Source organism: Gopherus evgoodei, chromosome 1 (genome assembly GCF_007399415.2).
Source record: "Gopherus evgoodei ecotype Sinaloan lineage chromosome 1, rGopEvg1_v1.p, whole genome shotgun sequence".
NCBI lineage: Eukaryota > Metazoa > Chordata > Testudines > Testudinidae > Gopherus > Gopherus evgoodei.
In genome coordinates this window covers 142592693-142617297 of record NC_044322.1, presented here as the reverse complement: position 1 = coordinate 142617297, position 24605 = coordinate 142592693, and the positions used below count along the sequence as shown (strand labels likewise).

Below are 24605 nucleotides of genomic sequence, written 5' to 3'. Positions count from 1 at the left end.
AATCAAAACATTTCATTTAGAAAATTTCAAAACTGACTGTTTTGATTTTTTTCTTCAAAATAAAAAATTCAGCAAAATCAGCATGTACTCAGGAAGGTATTTGGTATCACTTTTTGCTGGAAAAAAAGTTGTCTGTAGAAAAGTTCACCCAACACTACTCCACATGGTGTTAGAATCCAGAAATGCATCCCTACCAGTCATAGCTGGACCAGCCACATAGATTTATCACCTCCAGCTTCAGTCACGGCAATGTACGACAAATAAGGGTTGTCAATGGAAGACCATGAAGAAGCTGCAGATAATACAGCATGTGGTAGGCCATCTTATAACTAACACAGATGACAAGCACATACCCCATCCTCATCCCCAATGTTCCAACACGCTACATTAGCTCCCTATTTGATTCCAGACCCAGGTCTTGGTCTTAATTTTAAAGATTCCGCACTAGGCTGTGTCGCAAATATCTCAAAATCCATCTCTTTCACAGGGCCTGATCCAAAGCTCACTGGAGTCAATGGAAAAACTCCAATTGACCTTAATAAGCTTTGGATCAGGACCTTAATGCCCATGAGCTACCATCACAGCTCTGCTCATCAGAGACTCGGGAGTTGCCCAGGGTTAAAAATCACAGGTGCACAATATTAGTTTTCTCAGTAGCCAGAGCTCATGGCTATGTAACTCTGCAAGATACTAGGTCATTAAAATGGACATTTACTTTTCTTCCTTTTGGCTGCCTATGGCACTACACCAGATTCACTTCCATTATTCCTTGGACATAGTAAATTGCTACTCACATGTAGAAAGATGTAAATCCTTGTGCATTCAGTACACTTTAATAACGTATTTTTCAAAACACATGTAGGCATCTCAGGGCATCTATTAATAAAGTTAATTCCCTCTTCAGCTGTCCAGTTTCCATTGTGATTACATTTAGCATCAAAAAACCTTTTTACATTTCCCAATTAACTGACCTCTGTTTATGCTCAAGAGATTTGTACAGTTATCGTAAGGTGACTATTTTCCCTTTGCACAGAGCATTCCTGCTTCTACAGAGGAGGAGAAGGAGAAGAAGCAGTTCCCAGGAGCCAAGAAACTTCCAGGCCCTGCTGTCAACTTATCAGAGATCCAGAATATAAAGAGTGAGCTGAAATTTGTCCCCAGAGCTGACCAGTAGTAGAAAAGAACAGGTGAGTAAAAGAGATCTTTCTTTGCTGTGGCTTTAGGAATGACAGGCAGATCCAAAGCCCATTTATGTCAATAAGAGTCTTTCCATTGACTTCAGTAGACTGTGGAACAGGCCCTAAATTTGAAAGAGAAAGTCTGCTTCATGAATAGACGTTCATGGTCTCTGGAATTCTACAGCGTTTAAAACTCAAATCTTGTAGGAGAGCACCTGAGAGTTTGCATCTGATCATTTTTGGCATGTACCAGCTTCACTAACAAAAAAGTACTCTGCTATTATGAATATTAGAGCCAGCTTAATAAAGCCAAATTCATGTCTCACAATCATGCAGAACAAGTGGCAAAATATAGAACTTATTTTTATGTACATAAACTATAAAGAAGTTAATTGTAATGCAGAACAATTAGGTCAGGAAGTACTACCTCCTTTAGGTAAACATTTATACTTATTTTATTTTTGTGGTTCCAAAAGATGTATGTACACGTGTGCGCGAACACATACACACACGCAATCACAGTTAGAAGCTTGTCTAGCAAAGCTTCTGGCTATTTTTAGACTTGAGTCTATGATCAGTAGCAAAGCTTTTAAAAAGAAAAATTCATCAACAATAGCAAAGACATTGATTTTAAAATTATTTTCACCTGATTTTGAACAAGTCTTGTAAATCTTTCTAAGTCTTGGCCTCTGTTGTCTTACCTTCTGGCTATTTTTAGACTTGAGTCCTAAAGCAAGGAACCTTCATCTCTATTAAAAAAAGCATTGGCTGACTTCCTTTAAAAGCCTGAATCTGTAAAGGTGCATCAGGCAGTAACAATGAGGGTTCAGTTCTACAGGGAGGGGGGCAAAACTGATCCTGGCTAAAAATAGCAAAAGTGATTTGGGTCACATAGTATCTAACAGAACAGTACATTTGCCAATTACTTCTATTGAAACAAGTCCTTTGTGTCCTGGAGAAAGGCAGAGGAGCTGTAAGTGAAATAAAAGAATGGCATCTGGAATCTTCTGCCTAGTCCCATAAAATAAGAACAAAGCAACATAAAACATAATGCAGGAGGATTCTGTAACTGCCGAACTGAAGAGTATCCGGGGCCTGAAAGGATATGATGTGCAATCAAAGTGATTTGGCCCAAAACACATTGTAACATTTATTTGTTTTTGTGTATAACATAAATGTGTCCATTTACAAAAAACCCCAAACAAATAAAAAAAACCTTTAATACTTTATTGTGTTTCGACTGCTGTGGCAAAATGTTCCTGTGATTTTCAAGTAACAACAACAGAGGCTTTCTCCCTAGGAAACCTGGAAAAAGATAAATTAACCTTTTTGCAAAATGTAATATTGTAGTCATCATATTAAAGCAGTGCCCAGAGAAATATGAATTTTTAATGCAGAACTTTAAAGTTTCCTCCCTCTATAGGAAATATTCAGACCTAAATTTAACCCTGGATTTAGTTTCAGATGACTGTTATTCTTAGTGTTTGAAAATTGTTATCTTATAATTAGTCTACTGGGGATCTAGCAATGATATTTATCACATGCCCTGAAGTGCAATATAAGAAAATACATTGCTATATGGATGAATACCCAACTAAATTAAATCTTTAAAGCTGTTAGATCATCATACAGCAGAATAACTTGCCATTGCAGTTGTATTCCCTTCTTCCCCGACCCGTCTTCTCATGTTTTTATTGCTTCTCAGGTTGGGAGAGTGACATGAATGGGGGTGCTGCTGAATCAGGCTGCTCAAAGAAAGTGAAGGGATTAAGGAATGCCTTAGAAAGGGATGAAGGGGAACTTTTGGCTCTGTAGGGGCTTTTATATCCCAGCCCAGAGAGCTTCCATTAGGAGGCGAGGATGCTATATGGTGCTGTATCACCCCATGGCCCAGTTCCTTCCCATTGGAGTCTATGCTTTGGGTTGGCAGTGACTGGAGGAGCAGCTCCAGCAGTGGCAGCAGCATTGGTAGTCTAGTTGCAGGTGTGGGTAGAAACAAAAAGAGGAGCCCACATGGTGCAGTAACTCCTTGTCAGGGCCATGGGATGGGAGGCCCAGCCCCTTCTTCTGGCCATGTTTATAAATGCACTCCCTTGGGTACCAGTCATGCTTTTAGCTAGAATTTGGCCTAAGGAGAGTGCTCGGCCATATGACTTGCCTATCATTGAAGTGTTGTTTGACTCATTAATAAGCTAACTTGCCAGACCCTTGTACCCTTAGGTTGTTTGGCTGTCATGTATCAACATTGTTATTTTCCAGCCTTTGGTGTGGCCCTGCTCCCCAGCCTTCCTCTCTATATTGTCACTCTTATGCACAAACCATCTTGTTCACCTTCCTGTGAAGACAAAGTTCAGATTCCTTTGAGAACTGCAGCAATTAACTTTTCTCTGATATAACAGTCAAAACCCAAATCAGTTTATATTAAACAATAGAACTCTTAGGAAACAAAGAAGGCCAAACTGGATCAGATCTGAGGTCCACCTGTTGGGTATCCTATTGCTAACAATGTCCAGTGCTTCAGAGGAAGGTGTAAGAACTCCACAGTAGGGAGATAGGGGATAATCTGTTCCCACATTAGATCTAATTCTGATCTCTAATAGCTAGAGATTGTCTTAAATCCTGATGTTTGGGACTGAGTCTACTGTTAATTTACAGAAATGAGTTAGGGTACATCAGTACAGCAAAAAGGCCCCATGGCAGAAGGTCTGAGAGCCAGGGTCAAATGACTCAGGCTTGCGGGGCTTGCACTACAGGGCTAAAAGTAGCAGTGTAAATGTTCCTGCTTGGGCTGGAGTCTGGGTGGGTCTCAGAGCCTGGGCTCCAGCCCAGGTGAGTATGTCTACACTGCTATTTTTAGCCCAGTAGTACAAGCCCCATGAGCCCAAGTCCCTTGAGACTCTGAGTATTTTTGCAGTGTAGACGTACCCTTAGTCAAATAACAAGCACAGGGGGAGGGAGAGCTATGGAAAGTTCTCCTCAGCAGGCCTAGACTTTGTATTGTGGTGATTGTAGGGTTACTGCCTGAATAACCTGTTAGAAATCTGTCCGACTTCTAAAAAGCTGTCAACGGAGCAGCATCTCTAACAGTGGCTTCACTTGAGAGAAATGAGCCTTCGAGTAGTAGGGCTCTTCTACCCCTTAGTTATAAGAGTGGCTTTCTTTGATGTGTAGATACCAATTATTTATAAAATATGTTTATTTCCCTATTGTGGTGTTAAATGGTCACATTAACTTTCCTTGCAATCACACTCTTGTTTGTAAGTACAAAAGTATCATTTCTATTACCCAACATAGAATGCCTTTAAACTGCATTGTGCTTGAGAGAGTTTCCTTCTTTCTTTCCCTGGTCATTCTTTCAGACACAGTCTTTGGTTAGCTTGTCCTTTATCCCCACGTTTAAGCAGAACAAGAGGAAACAGCTAACACTGAAATACAAGAATACAAACCCTAGGCATCCTCTCTAATGAACACGCTTTGTCCTGCTAATGTTTGTACTCTACACCTTGCTTGTACTCTGCCATGGTATCAGCTCATATTGATAAGTCAGCACAGCCCTGGAGTTTCAGATTAAGGGGAAAACCTATTCACTTCACTATGCCTGAGCTACTGGGGCCATTCAGAGCTAGGATGAGATTACAGAAACCTCCCTCCAGGACCCTGAGTAGTAACACAGGCAATAAACAATAATAATAAAAAAGTCACTGCATATTTGTTGCTTCCACCTCCAGACTGTGGTAGAGTCTGCAAGTCTGCATTCCCCCTATACTTTGTACATCCAGCTTCCTGCCCCCCCCCGCCCTCTCTCCCCCCACCAGGGTATATGACTGATGGATCTGATTGTCTGCAGCTTCACCAGCTCCATACACACTCCTTCCCCAAGCCCCCTGGGTGCTGGGGTACATTCCATCCCCACTGAGCTGGGCTCCCTGGCATGGAGTTCTGAAATCCTAGTTTTCTTCTGCAGTAATTGCGATGCAGGCAGGACCCTCTGCAGTCAAGGGTAAGGGAGCAGGATGGTCTCATCAGAGGATAGTGCAGTATGCACAGCTACAGCAGCCAGCAAACAGGGCTGTAAACGGGAGTTTCAGAGGGAGTTCTCGCGGAGGAGCAGGTTTTTGTAGTTTGTGGATTGTATTGTGTAATTTGTATGTGTGGAGGCTGCTAGGGGCAGTGTGCTAGGAGAGCAGCTGAGCCCTGATTAGGGGGCGGGGCTTACTTGATTAGGGGTCATATAAAAGTAGCTAGCCAATCAGGCAGCAGCACAGCAGCCAGCAAACAGAGCTGTAAACAGGGGAGTTTCAGAGGAAGTTTACAGGGGGAGGTTGCAGGGGAGACTAAGAGAGCTTGACAGAGGAACTGACAGGCTAGTAAAGGGAGTGAGTGGTGGTCTGTCAGTGTTCTGGTGCCTGTTGGGGGTTTGTGTTGTGCTGTGTTTCTTGGACTACCAGGTTCTAGGTGAGAAGGCTATGACCGATACAGAGGCAGCAGTGAAAGACACAATGAGGCTGACTGGATGCGCAAGCTGCGGCATGTACATGATCCTGGAGGGGGTACCTGAAAAGAGTTTTGTCTTCATGAAGTGCTGTCTGATAGAGCTGATGGAAGAAAAGATCCGAGGACTGGAGATGCAGGTGGAAACTCTGGTCGAGTTTAGAAGGGGGTTCGAGCAGATGATGGAGCACAGACACGAGGGGGCTGAAGGGATAAGCTCAGAGTTGCAGATGGAATCAGGACCAAAGAATTCTGAGGAGACTGCTGGGTGAGGAAAGTGGATGGTGGAAGCATGTGACTAAGAGAACCAGGCAGAGGAAAAGACGGGCCAGTGAAGGGGAAATAGAACTCAGGAACAGGTTTGCAGAGTTGGAAGATGAGGAAGGGGCACAGCAGGTGGTTGCTGAAGGAGCGAGGGCAAGGAAAAAGAGAAGAGCTGTTAGTCCTACACGAGGAGGGGAGGAGTCAATGGAGGCAACACCAAATATAAGCCCCAGGAGGATTGTAAGGGTGAATAGGAATCGAGAGGACTTGCAGCCAGTGGGTGCAGGGGACAGACCGGAGAATCACACTGTCACTAGGAAAAGGCAGGTCTACGTGATTGGAGACTCCTTACTGAGAAGAATAGACAGGTCTGTAACTAGAGCTGATAAGGAGAACAGACGGGTGTGCTGTCTGCCGGGTGCTAAGATACGGGATGTGGACCTAAGGCTGAAAAGGATCCTAACAGGAGCGGGGAAGAATCCGCTGATTGTCCTTCATGTGGGAGTGAATGATATGGCTAGATTCTCACTGGAATGTGTCACGGGAGACTATGCTAGACTGGGGAAGACGCTTAAGGAAATCGAGGCTCAGGTGATCTTCAGTGGGATTCTGCCTGTTCCTAGAGAAGGGCAACAAAGGTGTGACAAGATTATCGCGATCAACAGATGGCTCAGGCAGTGGTGCTATAAGGAGGGCTTTGGGATGTACGGCCATTGGGAAGCGTTTATGGACAGAAGACTGTTCTCTCGGGATGGACTTCACCTGAGTAAGGAGGGAAATAGACTTCTAGGATGGAGGCTCGCCTAACTGATTAAGAGAGCTTTAAACTAGGAATTTGGGGGAGATGGTTGGGAGATGTCCAGGTGATCTCCATGCTGGAATTTAACCTTGAGAGGGAAGAAAACAAAGTAAGAGGGGATACAGCCGTGGACAGAAGAATTGACATAAGGAGGAAGGGTAGTGTAGATACCACACCAACAGGTGATGCTGGTAGTAGAATATCTGTGCCTAACAGGGTAAAGAATGTCAGTGGAGCCAAACGACAAAAATTAAGATGTCTGTACACTAATGCAAGGAGCCTAGGTAACAAAATGGAGGAACTAGAGCTACTGGTGCAGGAAGTGAAACCAGATATTATAGGGATAACAGAAACATGGTGGAATAGTAGTCATGACTGGAGTACAGGTATTGAAGGCTATGTGCTGTTTAGGAAAGACAGAAATAAAGGCAAAGGTGGTGGAATAGCATTGTACATCAAGGAGGAGGTTAATTGTAAAGAAATAAGAAGTGACAGAATGGACAAGACAGAGTCTGTCTGGACAAAAATTACACTGGGAAAGAAAGCTACTAGAGCCTCCCCTGAGATAGTGCTTGGGGTGTGCTACAGACCGCCGGGATCTGATTTGGATATGGATAGAGACCTCTTCAATGTTTTTAATGAAGTAAACACTAATGGGAAATGTGTGATCATGGGAGACTTTAACTTCCCAGATATAGACTGGAGGACAAGTGCTAGCAAGAATAGTAGGGCTCAGATTTTTCTGGATGTGATAGCAGATGGATTTCTTCACCAAGTGTTGAAGAACCAATAAGAGGGGATGCCGTTTTAGATTTGGTTTTGGTGAGTAGTGAGGACCTCATAGAAGAAATGGTTGTAGGGGACAACCTTGGTTCGAATGATCATGAGCTAATTCAGTTCAAACTAGATGGAAGGATAAACAAAAATAGATCTGGGACTAGGGTTTTTGACTTCTCAAGGGCTAACTTTAAAGAATTAAGGAAATTAGTTAGGGAAGTGGATTGGACTGAAGAATTTGTAGATCTAAATGCGGAGGAGGCCTGGAATTACTTTAAGTCGCAGCTGCAGAAACTATCAGAAGCCTGCATCCCAAGAAAGGGGAAAAAAAACATAGGCAGGAGTTGTAGACCAAGCTGGATGAGCAAGCATCTCAGAGAGGTGATTAAGAAAAAGCAGAAAGCCTACAAGGAGTGGAAGAAGGATGGGATTAGCAAGGAAAGCTACCTTAGTGAGGTCAGAACATGTAGGGATAAAGTGAGAAAGGCTAAAAGCCATGTAGAGTTGGACCTTGCAAAGGGAATTAAAACCAATAGTAAAAGGTTCTATAGCCATATAAATAAGAAGAAAACAAAGTAAGAAGAAGTGGGACCGCTAAACACTGAGGATGGAATGGAGGTTAAGGATAACCTAGGCATGGCCCAATATCTAAATAAGTACTTTGCCTCAGTCTTTAATAAGGCTAATGAGGTGCTTAGGGATAATGGAAGGATGACAAATGGGAATGAGGATATGGAGGTGGATATTACCACATCTGAGGTAGAAGCCATACTTGAACAGCTTAATGGAACAAAATCGGAGGGCCCAGATAATCTTCATCCAAGAATATTAAAGGAAATGGCGCATGAAATTGCAAGCCCATTAGCAAGAATTTTTAATGAATCGGTAAACTCAGCGGTTGTACCGTACGACTGGAGAATTGCTAACATAGTTCCTATCTTTAAGAAAGGGAAAAAAAGTGATCCAAGTAACTATAGGCCTGTTAGTTTGACATCTGTAGTATGTAAGGTCTTGGAAAAAATTTTGAAGGAGAAAGTAGTTAAGGACATTGAGGTCAAGGGTAATTGGGACAAGTTACAACATGGTTTTACTAAAGGTAGATCGTGCCAAACCAACCTGATCTCCTTCTTTGAGAAGGTGACAGATTATTTAGACAAAGGAAATGCAGTAGACCTAATTTACCTCGATTTCAGTAAAGCATTTGACACGGTTCCACATGGGGAACTATTAGTTAAATTGGAAAAGATGGGGATAAATATGAAAATTGAAAGGTGGATAAGGAACTGGTTAAAGGGGAGATTCCAACAGGTCGTACTGAAGGGTGAACTGTCAGGCTGGAAGGAGGTTACTAGTGGAGTTCCTAAAGGATCAGTTTTGGGACCAATCTTATTTAACCTTTCTATTACTGACCTTGGCACAAAAAGCGGGAATGTGCTAATAAAGTTTGCGGATGACACAAAGCTAGGGGGTATTGCTAACACGGAGAAGGACCGGGATATCATACAGGAAGATCTGGATGACTTTGTAAACTGGAGTAATAGTAATAGGATGAAATTTAATAGTGAAAAGTGCAAGGTCATACACTTAGGAATTAATAAGAAAAATTTTAGATATACATTGGGGACACATCAGTTGGAAGCAAAAGAGGAGGAGAAGGACCTTGGAGTATTGGTTGATCAGAGGATGACTATGAGCCACCAATGTGATATGGCCGTTAAAAAAGCTAATGCAGTTTTAGGATGCATCAGGCGAGGTATTTCCAGCAAAGATAAGGAGGTGTTAGTACCGTTATATAAGGCACTGGTGAGACCTCATCTGGAACACTGTGTGCAGTTCTGGTCTCCCATGTTTAAGAAGGATGAATTCAAACTGGAACAGGTTCAGAGACGGGCTACTAGGATAATCCGAGGAATGGAAAACCTGCCTTATGAAAGGAGACTCAAAGAGCTTGGCTTGTTTAGCCTGGCCAAAAGAAGGCTGAGGGGGGATATGCTTGCTCTTTATAAATATATCAGAGGAATTAATATTAGGGAGGGGAAGGAATTATTTAAGCTTAGTACCAATGTAGACACAAGAACAAATGGGTATAAACTGGACACTAGGAAGTTTAGACTTGAAATTAGATGAAGATTTCTAACCATTAGAGGAGTGAAGTTCTGGAACAGCCTTCCAAGGGGAGTAGTGGGGGCAAAAGACATATCTGGCTTTAAGACTAAGCTTGATAAGTTTATGGAAGGGATGGTATGATGGGATAGCTTAATTTTGGCAATTGATCTTTGATTATCAGCAGATAAATATGCCCAGTGGTCTGTGATGGAATGTTGGATGGGATGGGATCTGAGTTACTGCAGAGAATTCTTTCCTGAGTGCTGGCTGGTGAGCCTTGCCCACATGCTCAGGGTTTAGCTGATCGCCATATTTGGGGTTGGGAAGGAATTTTCCTCTGGGGCAGATTGGCAGAAGCCTTCCTCTGCAGCTTGCTGGTGGATTCTCTGCATCTTGAGGTCTTCAAACCACAATTTGAAGACTTCAATAACTCAGACATAGGTTAGGGGTTTGTTATAGAAGTGGATGGGTAGGGTTCTGTGGCCTACATTGTGCAGGAGGTCAGACTAGATGATCATATTGGTCCCTTCTGACCCTAAAGTCTATGAGTCTATGAGTCTATGCTACCACGTCCTGTATATACCCCCCTTCCGCAGGTGGTAGTGTCATAAGGAGCACAGTAGGGGAGAAAGAGTTAGTTTCTAGGCAAATATGAAAAATAAATTGCATTGTATAAGGTTTTCTTAGAAAGATTTACATTTTTTTGACCTTTAAATAAAATAACATAGCAATATGTTTTGTGACAAGGAGCACCTCAAGCTTACATATATAAGGAGCCACTATCACATATGTCTTATAACCTGTCTCCTTACATAATGCAGAAAAAACTCCCAGGATAGTTCCTTAGGACTTATAGGATTATCCTGTGGTGCTCTGATGGGAGAGACTCATTAGGACTATGGCAAAGTACTGAATACCATAATGGAAGCCTTCTCTCTGCCCCACACCTCCAAAGAGAGGTCCCCAACCTGGCTAAAGATGGAAGAGCACATTCATAACCTAACTCTTGCCAGTAATTTAATATCCTCAGCCTCTCAGTTTCCGTTGATCTGGGCAAGAGTGTAATATATATATATATATAACTAAAGGCGGATCAAAGGATGCTTGTGTCAGATCTCACCCACTCTCTGAGCCGCTTGTAACAGTTCGATGTAATGACTAACAGATCTAAAGGAAATCAAGATAATGCAGCTGTGCTCCTGTTTAAGAACTTTAAGTAGGAGGCAGATAGCACAGTCCAGAGTGATAAGGGAAAAGTATGGGCTAGATGAGTTTCTGGCAGTCAATTTAACATGATCGCCCACTAGGATGACCAACCCTCTTGATATTAGAGGCGTTGTCTTATACAGGCAATTATGCCCCTTTGCCTCACAAAAAAAAAAAAAAAAGTGTCCCAGTTTTTCACATTTGCTATCTGGTGACCCTGCCTCTCACCCACTCATTCGCTGTTTAGCCCAGTGTTTGTCTGAGTTCGTTTTTGCATTCTTTATCCCTAGTTTCTCTTTTGTCAACTTCAGAGAGGATCAATCCCTGTTCCTCAGCTTAAGGGGTTCTTTTCAGTATGGTCAACCCCAGGTGTTCAACAAGCATATCAGACCTCCCAAAATTATGATATTGTCTTTAAAATTAATAAATAATTTAATACATAATAAATAATAATATAATTAGTAGTAAATTATTTTGGATCTTTTTATTTGCCTTCTGATTTTTGAGCCTTTAGAGTACGGTCAGGTCATGTTTTCAGGCTTCTCTCTGCAACCATGAGTGCTAGGAAAGTTTCTTTTAAAAATGAAAATGGACTTTTCTATATAATCACTTGTCTCCAGGTGCTGAGATGTTAGGAAGAACACCAAATAGCATGAGATTCACAATAAAACTATCAGTCGGCGACATAGTCAACCTCATTCCCAGCTGCTCCAGTTGTAAGTCAATTATTCCCCCTATCTTTTTCTTTTAGAGACCAATTTCTTCATATGTTATTTCTCATGACCAGACAGGGCAGTGAGCTCCTGGAAGCTGAGTAAATGGGAAGGCTGGTGCCTCTGAAGCCGATTGTGACTGCCACCAGGAGCCACTGCTGAGACCCTCCACTCCCTCTCCTCCACTACCCATCAAATGTTACAGAGAACAGCTACCATTAACTTCCTGCCCCTTTGCAAATCAAGGAGAGTTTTCCTACAGTGCCAATGACATCCTTCGGCTTGATTTGGGGAATGGAGATAGAGAAAAGATTGAGGAGACTTTGGCTGCTTATATCCCTCAGCACAGGTGAAGGACTCTAGGAAATTTTATCAGAGTTACACAGGATAGAGTGAGGGACAGAACACACTCCTTCCTGCTGATGGCCAGGAGCACCTATATGAGCCAATCAAACAGGCAATAATTGAGCGTTGCCATTTTGGCCATTAAAACTAACTGCACTGACATCTTCAAAGTAAACATTCAAAGATTACAGAGCATTTTGCTCAACACTGGAAAAGATTTGCATTAGTTTTTTCTTTAATAGAAATGTGCAAAACAATTCTTCACATTCAGCAACAATGTCTTTATTTTAAACAGATAATTTTTATAGTTGGATGAGACATCCACAGATAAATAATTCAAACAACTGTCATATTTTATAGAAAATGTGACAAAAGCATGTACTGGTAGTTAAAATTTAAAGAAATTATATCCCATTATAGCACCTCTTAGGTTCAGAAGCTAATTTCCAGAGTCTGAAGTTGTGAACACATGCTCATGCACCTCCCCCGCACCCCGAATAAAGTAACTCCATTACAGCCTCAGTTAGGTTTACCCCACTCAGAAGTTCTAATACACTCTAAGCAACAAAAAAATTTTCATGAATGCTGTGGGGTCAGCAAATAGACCTTTTCATTTCAGTCTACAATGAGACACAGAATTTTTCAGAACAGGGAGAAGGTTGCAGCTAATTGCTTCAGAAGCAGACCATACCCTACTTCCATATGATTTTTGGGGGGTCTGAATTAGGGCTATTAAATAATTGGCTTCCTTCGATCATGGTTTACTACATAATACTGTGCCCGGAGCCTTTGTTATGAGACATATTTATACCCTGAAAACTTGCATAACTTTCTAAGGATTAGGTTGCTGTTTAATCACTGCTGAGTTGGAAACAGTGCAAAGTTGCATCCTACAAAGGAAGCCCAGAAACATAGGATGCAGGTCTCCCTTTTGGTGGAACAGCTTACTTCCCTGACATGCTGGCCAGTTGTGCTGGATAGAGCATGTGGGAAGATGGAGTGCAGCCATTGCTCTGCCTCTTGCCTACCTCTCTACATACACAATATGAATTACATCAGTTAAAAAAAAACAGTTGGAATGCAGTCTCCATAGAGCTTTCTGATCATATGATCATCTATCCCTAAAATCTAAGGCTCTATTTCTACAATCTGATCTGTGTAACAGACCTGATTCCCACAGAACGTCTCCCTGACATAAATGGAGCTTTGCATGGGCTTAAAGGCCCATTCATGTGGATCCAGTTGCCTTTGGTCATTAGAAATTGTATGGTCTGCAGGAGAAAAATACATAATATATGATTTTTCTTGAGAGCATCAAACAGAACATAGTTACAGAGCTATGAATAAGATTATATAGTGGTTTTACCTACTTATACAGGGGAATTATATCATCAGCTTAAGCCATGTGCAGTGCACCCATACAGTATGGTGATGAGCCTGTAATAAATAATATAAAGTTCAAAATGTCTTCAGCACCATAGATTGTAAGTACCTTAATCAGAGTAAAGGGCTGAGTGCTCTCAAACACACAACATACAACTCAATCCCTTATTAATGGCACAACTCATTTTTATCAAATTTACATAAATTGTAGTCAATTAAACTGACAGAATGATTCGAAATATCATGGGTTGGACATGGCAATCAAGCTAATTTATTTCTCATAGACTTAGTCCTCTCATCATTTCATTTTGTAATTTTTTCCTCCTGTCATTGGATAGGAGACAACCTAATTATGTTTTCACAAGCCTGCGCTCAGAAATCATCTAAATTACTTTTTAAATGTACTTTGGATTTTTTGTCATCTAATTTGAAACTTTGTACTGATCTCATACAGGCTACTTGTAAGGAATGTATTCTATTGCCTTTAAATAGGACAGTTTTAAATATATGGAGCTAAATCTAGAGATCCTTGCTCCTTTCTCCCTCCGCCTGTAGTTAGGCAAACTCCCATTAGGTTCAGTGACAGTTTGCCAGTCTTGAGGCCTTATCTGTATTTGGGATTAGTCCTGAGTCAACGATTGATGGCCAACAACTGGTGCAGCTGCATGAACCCACCTGTACTTCATTTTGATGGATGTCACTCATTTTAGTCCCCAGGTTACTTCTGTGCCACACAAATCGGATGTCCTGTCATTTTTCTTGTTGAAAATTATTAACATGGTAAATAAAGAATCATGAAATTGAGGCTGAAGTCCAAATTGGTTATACTAAGGGAATGAATCCCACAACATTTTAAAGTTTCCTACTTGAATAACGTTTTGGTCTCTCTCATTCTGAGCCTTTGTCACATGTTATATTCCACATTTGGGCATTGGCATGTTGTAGCTGCTCTGGGGAAAACCTCAAATGTAGATAACAAAAGCCAATTAAGCAAACCTCCGCTTGAAATCTCAGGTCAGCCAAACCAGTACAAACTGTGGTTTTTCTTGTCTACATTTAGGGATTGCTTTGGTGCAACTACATCTGTAATTGACCACCAATGCTATAAATCCCAACCACCGACAAGAATAGAGTAAAAGCCTCAGCATTGAGGCCCGCAGTCAGAAGTTCCTCTCCCCTTTGGTAACCTTTACTTTGATTTGATAACACTGTCATTAATCCTTCAGCTTTTAATTCTCTTGGGTCTTTGTTCATGTTTGTTGCCCTGGAGCAAACCTTGTTCTAAATTGCCACTATGCCCAGCACAACCATACAGAGCCGCTCATGATGCACAAAGGCACTCCTGGAGCAAAGAACAGCAATCAAAAAAAAGTGCAATCTGCACTCTTCCTGTTCCAAACAAACTCACAAACAAGCAAGCAAACGAGTGGCAGACAAAGAATATAAGAGCTTTTACTGAAGAAACACGAAAGAACCAAAAAAGCATTCCCTCAGCAAGACTGCTCCAGCTCATAGGAGAGGAACCCATGACAGTAAACAGATGGTATTATTTTAAACCTCTGGGGATGCAGCCCTTATACTGAAAATGAAACAAGCACAAATGTATATAGAAATGGAATAAAATGTAAAAATACAAAGCCTTAAAAATGTATGTTCAGGCTTAAATAGGCAGAAGCCAGGGAAGCAGACTTACCGCTGTCACCGCTCTGTTGTTCCTGGGCCCTGTGTCAGTCCCAGAGTTTTCCAGTAACAGACACTATACCCTCCATTGGGTAGGCAGAGATGAATTAAGGAATCAATTTCTGAATTCGCTTGCTTTTGTGAATTAGTCTGTAGCCTGTTCAATTGATCAATGCATCTATGGGCTTGAGTGCTTTTTTGTCTGGAGGAGGGAATAGGGCAGGACTATCAGAAGAAAGGTACAATTAAATTTTTAAGAGCAGAAATTTTCTCTCAGGAAAGAGAAGAGACATTTTTCAAGCTGTCAGGACTGAGATATTCCTTCATCTAAGGCTTCCTCAAAGAAGTGTCTCACATGCCAGGACAGTTCAGAGGGTCATGCACTCTGAGTACTTTACATATGTCCCTTTTTCAACCCTTTATACAAAGAAAAACACCAAATTTACCAGCTGTGTGACGGGGCACTCCTTTCCCCTATCCACATGTAATGCCTGTTAGCCAAGGAGGGCTGGGGTAGTCGAGAGCAGTAGTCAAGTGTATGCAGGTGGTTGGGTAGCCAGAAGGTCAGTTGTATCAGAGGCAGTCCAGGGCAGTGGTCAGAATTCTCACCTGGGTCAGTAGTCAGAAGATGAAATCCATGGCGTTGGGTCAGCGGGTTAGGAAGGTGAGGTCGGATGAGGTGATGAGGCAGGGTTGGGAAAGGCAGCAACCAATAGGCAATGGTCTATTGCTCAGACAGCTTCCTCTTCCTGTGGGGTCTTTGTATAGGCCAGGTAACCAGTGAGAATGCTGTCTGTCCATCCAACAGGGGCTTGGAGCATGACTGCTGTGGGTCTGTAGGCATTTATTACTAAGATTGTTGGTCAGTGGCAGCAGTTCAGTGCACCAGCATGGTGCAGTAGATAAGGATGCCACCTAGGGAGCCGGTAGACTTCATTCAATATTGGGGTCATAAGAATGGCCATACTGGGTCAGACCAAAGGTCCATCCAGCCCGGTATCCTGTCTGCCGACAGTAGCCAATGCCAGGTGCCCCAGAGGGAGTGAACCTGACCCGTAATGATCAAGTGATCTCTCTTCTGCCATCCATCTCCACCCTCTGACAAACAGAGGCTAGGGACACCATTCCTTACTCATCCTGGCTAATAGCCATTAATGGACTTAACCTCCATGAATTTATCTAGTTCTCTTTTAAACCCTGTTACTGTCCTAGCCTTCATAACCTCCTCAGGCAAGGAGTTCCACAGATTGACTGCGCTGTGTGAAGAACTTCCTTTTATTTCTTTAAACCTGCTGCCCATTAATTTCATTTTGTGGCCTCTAGTTCTTATATTAAGGGAACAAGTAAATAACTTTTCCTCATTCATTTTCTCCACACCACTCATGATTTTATATACTTCTATCATATCCCCCCTTAGTCTCCTCTTTTCCAAGCTGAAAAGTCTTCTTTAATCTCTCCTCATATGGGACCCATTCCAAACCCCTAATCATTGCCCTTCTCTGAACCTTTTCTAATGCCAGTATATCTTTTTTGAGATGAGACCATATCTGTACACAGTATTCAAGATGTGAGCATACCATGGATTTATATAAGGGCAATAAGATATTCTCTGTCTTATTCTCTATCCCTTTTTGAATGATTCCTAACATCCTGTTTGCTTTTTTGACTGCTGCTGCACATTGCGTGGACGTCTTCAGAGAACTATCCACAATGACTCCAAGATCTCTTTCCTGATTAGTTGTAGCTAAATTAGCCCCCATCATATTGTATGTATAGTTGGGGTTATTTTTTCCAATGTGCATTACTTTACATTTCTCCACATTACATTTAATTTGCCATTTTGTTGCCCAATCACTTAGTTTTGTGAGATCTTTTTGAAGTTCTTCACAGTCTGCTTTGCTCTTAACTATCTTGAGCAGTTTAGTATCATCTGCAAACTTTGCCTCCTCACTGTTTACCCCTTTCTCCAGATCATTTATGAATAAGTTGAATAGGATTGGTCCTAGGACTGACCCTTGAGGAACACCACTAGATACCCCTCTACCCTTTGTTCCCTGTCTTTTAACCAGTTCTCAATCCATGAAGGGATCTTCCCTCTTATCCCATGACAACTTTATTAATGTAAGAACCTCTGATGAGGGAGCTTGTCAAAGGCTTTCTGGAATGTCCACTGGATCCCCCTTGTCCACATGTTTGTTGACCCCTTCAAAAACGCTAATAGATTAGTAAGACATGATTTCCCTTTACAGAAACCATGTTGACTTTTGCCCAACAATTTATGTTCTTATATGTGTCTGACAATTTTATTCTTTACTATTGTTTCAACTAATTTGCCCGGTACTGACTTTAGACTTACCAGTCTGTAATTGCTGGGATCACCTCTAGAGCCCTTTTGAAACATTGGCGTTACATTAGCTATCTCCCAGTCATTGGGTATAGAAGCTGATTTTAAAGGACAGGTTACAAACTGTAGTTAATAGTTCCGCAATTTCACATTTGAGTTCTTTCAGAACTCTTGGGTGAATGCCATCTGGTCCTAGTGACTTGTTATTGTTAACTTTATCAATTAATTCCAAAACCTCTTCTAGTGATACTTCAATCTGTGACAATTCCTCAGATTTGTCACCTACAAAGGATGGCTGAGGTGTGGGAATCTCCCTAACACCTCAGCCGTGAAGACTGACGAAAAGAATTAATTTAGTTTCTCTGCAATGACTTTATTGTAAGTGCTTCTTTTTTATCTCGATGGTCCAGGGCCCCACTGGTTGTTTAGCTGGCTTCGTTCTTCTGATGTACTTAAAAACATTTTGTTATTACCTTTTGAGTTTTTGGCAGCTGTTCTTCAGACTCCTTTTTTGCTTTTCTTATGACATTTTTACACTTAATTTGGCAGTATTTATGCTCCTTATTTACCTCACTAGGATTTGACATCACTGCTCCATTGGGGTGACTGAAGACCAGGTTTGTCTGAATAGGTTCTGTGGAAAGATCTTGGGAGCGTGTGTATAATGATCTGGTTCCCAGGACCACTCTTCTGGCCTGTTTTCTTCCCAACCAGTGAGTTACCATATCTTCCCTCTTTGTATCTGGGAGTCTAGGATCTTGTGGACAAGGTATTCACCTTGGCCTTGGCCTAGTGGAAGGAGAAGTTGTTTTTGTTTGAGAAAGGAATTGTCAGAGAAGGATTTAGGAGGGAGACATGGAATACCGGGTGCACCTTAAGATAGCAGGGAAGTTGAGTTCAGAGGTTACAGGATTGATTTGCTTTCAGATCTGGTAGGGTTCTAGGTGCTGGTGGTCCAAGTTTACATAAGGGTCTGCCTGTCTTCAGGTCTTTGGTGGGTAGCCATACCTTTTGTTCTACTGCAGATGTAGGGTCCTTCTGCTGGTTATGGTCAGCCTGACGTTTGTATGCGATGTTGGCTACATCCAGGTTTTGTTTCAACTCTTTCTGTGTTTGATGGATTTGAAGAAACAGGAAATGTGGGTACTGTGAGTAGTGCATGGTGAAAACAGGAGTAACAACCATAATTTGCAAAAAAAGAAAAGGCTCATTTTGGTTGAGGCATGGTCTTCATTGTTGTATGTGAACTCCATGTGTGGAATCAGTGAAGTCCAGCAATTTTGGTGGTGGCTTTTGAAGCATCACAGGTATTGTTCCAACACCTGATTCACTCTTTCTGATTGGCCATTGGTTTGTGGGTAGTAGGCAGTTGATGCGTGAAGACAACACCTCTAAGAAGAAGAACAAATCCTGTCAAAACTTAGAAATAAAGGTAATGTGGTCCAGGAGGTGGTTGAGGCAGAACACACATGTGATGAGGAGATGAGCAGTATCTTTGCTGGTGCAAAGATGTGCACAGAGAAGGAAGTATGCCATCTTTGTCAGTTGATCCACTACTATCAGTATGGTATGGTATCCCTCAGATTCTGTTAGTTCAATAATGAAGTCCATTGTAATTTAGCCAAAGGCCTCGAGAGTATTCACATCTCAAACGTTTTAGCTGGGAAACTTTGGTATGACCACAGGTGTTGCAAGACCTGATATAGGCCTGAAAGTCAAACCACAGTTTTGGCCACCAGAATGACCAGTGTGTCATGGAAGTGGTCTTTGCCTTGCCCGGCACAGGAGATGTCATGGCAAATGCATGGGGCCTCCAAAAAGGGGTGTCCCTGAAGGATTTAGATGTGCCCATGAATGAGCAGGAGTCCACCCTTTAGTGTGAGCTTACCCTGGGGTTCAGTGTTGGAAGTTTGGAGAGTCTAGATGAAGGGGTCATTTGGTAGGGCAGAATGTATGGTCATGAACAAATCAGACAGTGATATGGTTTCAGGATGCAGGAGGCTCTTCTTCAGGTCCCTTAGGATCACTGGCATACTCCCCTTTGTGGGACATAGTATCTGGCTTACTGTTGCAGGAGCCAGGGTGGTAGGCAATAGTAAAATCAAACCTAGAAAAAAAAAAGAGCTCTGCATAGCTGTTTTTGGGTTAGGACTTTAGCAAAATGTAGGTATTCTAGATTTTTGTGATCAATGAACACCTGAACTGGGTGTCTGGCTCCTTCTAGATCATGCCTCCAGGTCTGAAAGACCACTTGGATGGCAATCAGGATCCTTCCCTGAAATTTCACAATTATGCTTGCAGGAGTGAACTGCAAGAATAGTATGCATCAGGATGAACTTCTGGGTCAAGGCCCTGTTTCTGGGACAGCACCACTGCAATTGTGACATTGGAAACTTTGGTTGCCAGGATGAACAGCTGACTTAGGTCAGCTTGTATGAGGATGGGTGCAGAGGTGAATGCCACCTTCAGATGATCAGAGACTTCTTGGGTTTCTGGCATCCAAGAAAACTTGGTGGGTTTTTGCAGCAGAGAGGTCATAGGGGCCAGGATTCAGGAGTGGTTCCATATAAAATAGTTCCATAGAAATTTACAAACCCAATAAAGTGCTGAATTTCTTGAATGCTTCACTGGTTTGCCTAGTCGCAAACCACTTCCACCTTCCAGGGGTCCTTGCAGACGTCCCTTGGCGGAAGGAATGTAGCCTAAGAATTAATGGTGGGTTGACCAAAGATGCATTTCTGCAGCTTAGCATAGAGCCCCTATTGATGGAGTCTTTATAGGACTTTGCACACATGCTGGTTGTTCATAATTTTGTCTTCAGAGTAAATTAGGATGTGACATAAGTAGATGACCACATACTGGTCCAGCATATCTCATAAAACATCATTAATTAGATGCTGAAAGGTAGAAAGTGTGTTAGTAAGTCCAAAAGCATCACCAGATTTTTGAATTGGCCATACCAAGTGTGAAAAGTGGTTTTCCATTAATCCCTGACCGGATTCTGACTAGCTATATGCCTCGCTGAGGTCTAACTTGGTGAATACTCAGGCTGTTCTTACTCAAATCCAGAGCTCTGGGACCAGGGGTAGCAGGTGTCAATTCCACACTGTGATTTTATTTAGGGCACAGTAGTCAGCCCAGAGTCTAAGGAAGCTGTCTTTCTTTTGCACAAAGAGGACAGGGGCCCCAGTCATGGATATGGAACTTAGAATAAAGTCTTTCTCCAAATTCTTGTGGATGCAGTGCTTAAGGGTGGCTAAATCAGGGTCTGAGATGGAATGTATTTAGCTAAACAGAATCTTGGCTCCAGGCTGTAAATTGATCAGGCTGTCATATTCCCAGTGAGGGGGTAGTATGTCTGCATTTGTTTTTTGAATGCATCTTAAAACTCTTGGTATTTTATAGGGATTGTGACAGCTGACCTTAATAGCAAGGAGGCCTTCCCTGTTGCCCAAACATCTCTCCCTATTTCTGAAGCCTGGACAATGCATCTGACCTGAGGTTCTTGAGGCTTGAGCTTGGAAGACAGGAGGAAGTTGTCCTGGCAAAACTCAGAACAATCATAGTGTGTTGATGCCAGGAGATATGCAGGTCATTTTTCACCAACCAGGGCTTTCTGAGTAACAAAGAGAGGTGCAGGGATTGGAGCAAGCTGAATCAGAGGAGCTTATGGTGGTCCCCAACCTTCACCTCCAAAACTGTAGTTTTCTGACTAACAACCCCAGAGGAAGGGGTGATCCATCGATTGTCTCAATTAAATTGGGGGCAGAGTTCAGCTGTATGGGTAAGCAAAGTACTTGAGCCAGGGTAGTATCCATGAAGTTATTATTGGCCTTAGAGTCAATCAGGGCCCTTGTGGGGCACGGGGAGGATGGGGAGAGAAGTACCTGTCCAGGATCCCAGAGCCGGAGTTGTAACTGGAGTTGTAGTTATGAAGACATTTTCAAAGTGTCAGGCCAGGTGCCCAGAATAGATTGCTAGCGGGGGCTTGGTGGAGTTTTCCCAATGTTGCTGAGACTCGACCCCCTTACTGAGGCGGACATGGTTGTTAACCGCAGGGGTTAAAGAAGATAGGAGGACCAGACATACACTATGTGGCTGGTGCCACCACAGTGGAAACACAAAGTTATCTCGTCAACAGTGTTCCCAGTCAGAAAGATCCAGTTAGGTCTGTGTTATGTCCACTTGCATGGGCTTGGGCGAGGAGGTCTTCACAGGGATTGTGACAGTGCCTGGACATGAAGTGGAATCTCTTTCCAGATGATTCCTAACATTCTGTATGCTTTTCTGACCACCACTGCATATTGAGCAGATATTTTTAGAGAACTAGCAACAAGGACTCAAAAAATCTCTTTGTTGAGTGGTAATAGCTAATTTAGACTCCATTTGTCATGGGATTGATACACCCCACGATGGGGAGTCAGTCTGAGAAAGACGAAAAACAGGGGTTACGGCTCAAGTGGCAAGAGTTCCCTGGACTGTCTCTTGCCCCTAGGGCAAGACAACTGCCAGTGTGTCCCAGTGGCTAGAGTCTATATGGCTTCCTCTGAGTTCAAGGCAGCATAGCCCAGTGTCCAGGGTATGCAACTGCCCTTGCATTCAAGGCATGTGTAAGCGGGGGAATGGTCCCGCTATTGTGGGAAACTTTCCTGGCTTCTGCACTACCCCAGTGAAGTGGGCTGGCGAAAGGATCTGAGTCCTCGCTCCCACTTCCTTTACCCAGAGGCCTCCCTGCCCTTGAGGACTCCCCTTCCACTCTCCTGTCTGGCAGAGTCCTCGTAACCCCAACAAGGCTGGGCCCAGGATTCCTGGGGGGCTCAACCCCCAACCCTGTTGTGGTCACCTAGGACAGGGGCTAGAGTATCCCCACTCCGGGGTACTCTCTTTGCACTAGCAGCAAAGAATCCTGTGGCACCTTATAGACTAACAGACGTTTTGGAGCATGAGCTTTCGTGGGTGAATATCCACTTTATCGGATGCATGCAGTGGAAATTTCCAGGGGCAGGTATATATAAGCAAGTTCTCCTACAGGTTTTGGTATAATGCCATTCCTAATATCTGATTGGTGTCCATTTATCCTTTTCCGTAGAGACTGTCCAGTTTGGCCGATGTACATAGCAGAGGGGCATTGCTGGCATATGATGGCGTAAATTACATTGGTGGACGTGCAGGTGAATGAACCGGTAATGGTGTGGCTGATCTGGCTAGGTCCTGTGATGGTGTTGCTGGTGTAAATATGTGGGCAGAGTTGGCAATATACAAAAACCTGTAGGAGAACACTTCAACCTCCCTGGCCACACTATAGCAGATCTTAAGGTGGCCATCCTGCAGCAAAAAAACTTCAGGGCCAGACTTCAAAGAGAAACTGCTGAGCTTCAGTTCATCTGCAAATTTGACACCATCAGCTCAGGATTAAACAAAGACTGTGAATGGCTTGCCAACTACAAAACCAGTTTCTCCTCCCTTGGTTTTCACACCGCAACTGCTAGAACAGGGCCTCATCCTCCCTGATTGAACTAACCTCATTATCTCTAGCTTGCCTGCATATATATACCTGCCCCTGGAAATTTCCACTACATGCATCCGACAAAGTGGGTATTCACCCACAAAAGCTCATGCTCCAAAACATCTATAAGGATTCTTTGCTGCTTTTACAGATCCAGACTAACATGGCTACCCCTCTGATACTCTCTTTGCACTGCGCACCTCCCTGATCCACTGATCACATCATACAATTGAAAGCAAATACAAGTTATTTCATTAACAATTAATTTTAAAAAAAGAATAAGGAAAAATGGAAAAGGTTAAAGGAATACACATCACCCTGCTCTGTGGCAGAGAACATTACAAACAGTCTCTCTGGAATGTCAAGGCAGTTCACAATCTGTTCCTTGCAGGTCCCAGGCCTCCTTCTCAGGTCCTGGCTGTGCTGCAGGGACGCTGTGGGTTGGACACTTGCTCTGGCGGTGGCCACACACTCTCAGGTTCTGGGTGGGAGGACCCTTCTCCCCAGCGTCACCCCCGCCCTGTCAGGGTTACGATCCCCCTCCGAGTCTGGCCTGCAGGGCCTCTTGGCTGAGGCATCTCCCTGTGCTGGGCCCACTGCCCAGGGTCACGCTTGCTTTCCCCAGCTGCTCACCATACCCGGGTCCGGACTGCTCCAGCCCCAGCTCCACGCTGCCTCAGCACGGCTGCTGCTGCTGCTCTGCCTTCAGCTCCCTGGGCTGCTTCTCTGGCCTCTATGGCTCCAGTTGTTACAGCTCTTCTCCAGGGCAGGTCTGCTCTGCAGGCTGCTTCTGTGACTCTGCTCTCAGCTCTCACCTGCTTCCTGGGCTGCTTGTCTGGCCCCTCTGGCTCTGGTTGCTACAACTCTCCTCCCAGGGCAGGTCTGCTCTACAGGCTGCTTCTGTGACTCTGCTCTCAGCTCTCATCTGCTTCCTGGGCTGCTTGTCTGGCCCCTCTGGCTCTGGTTGCTACAACTCTCCTCCCAGGGCAGGTCTGCTCCCTCTGTGTTGTGCTTTGGCTTTGGGGCTGCAGCTCTGCTCCCGTCAGCTCAGCTTGGGCCCCCTGCTCTCTACTTAGCTCGGCCCCCCTCCATCTGACTCAGACAATTCCAGGTCACACGGAGGACGGGACTCTCCTGGCCTCCTGACTCCTTGATTAGCCTGCCCGCCCTGTCAATCAGGCTGACCTGGAGCATTGGGCTCTCCACATTGTTCCTGGAGACTGTCAGTCTCAGGCTCCTGATTTCCCATCTACTCCTCCCTTTTTAGTGCTGGGAGCTAGCAACCAACCCCCCCACTGAATGTTAATAAGGGGGCAACAGTCCTCTTACACATGCTCCTCAGGGTAGTGTGGGTATGGTGTTGGGTAGGGGGACGCAGGCCCACCCTACTTCACCTGGTCTTGACCCAGGGCCCTGAGGAACTGATTCACCTGCATTCAGGCTTGGTCGCTCCCTGCCACAATTCTATTCCCTGTGTTGTTTCCTACCCTCACTTCCAGCATCAGTAGTTTCCCAGTGCGAACAAATTCTTCTCCATCGTCCATAGCGGTCGATAGTTTCCGCAGGGACATCAGCGTGGTTGTCCTCTGTAGGCTGGAACTCTTGCAGCTTCCTGGCAGGAACCTGCAACACATGTCTGCTCTCCTCTTCAATCTGACCAGATTGAGCTGAGCTGCTTCTTTTTATACCTTGTCTCCAGTCTGAGCATGCCCAGTCTGAGCATGCCCTGAGGGGGTTTGGCCTCTTCAGTCCACAGAGTGTGGTTAACCTAACTGGGTCAGTGTGAAGTTGGTACACCATGTCACACCATCAT

General features: G+C 43.6%; 1 protein-coding gene across 5 annotated transcripts in view; it reads left to right on the top strand.

The window, feature by feature from the left end:
• SMPX (small muscle protein X-linked) overlaps window positions 1-24605 on the top strand; it is an 82844-nt gene that overhangs the window by 32098 nt on the left and 26141 nt on the right. For all 5 annotated transcript variants that reach the window (XM_030574822.1, XM_030574780.1, XM_030574790.1 and 2 more), the window contains exon 4: window positions 1034-1187. In XM_030574822.1, the coding sequence (XP_030430682.1) occupies window positions 1034-1174 (141 nt within the window). In that variant the 3' untranslated portion in view covers window positions 1175-1187. The remainder of the gene's footprint in view (window positions 1-1033; window positions 1188-24605) is intronic.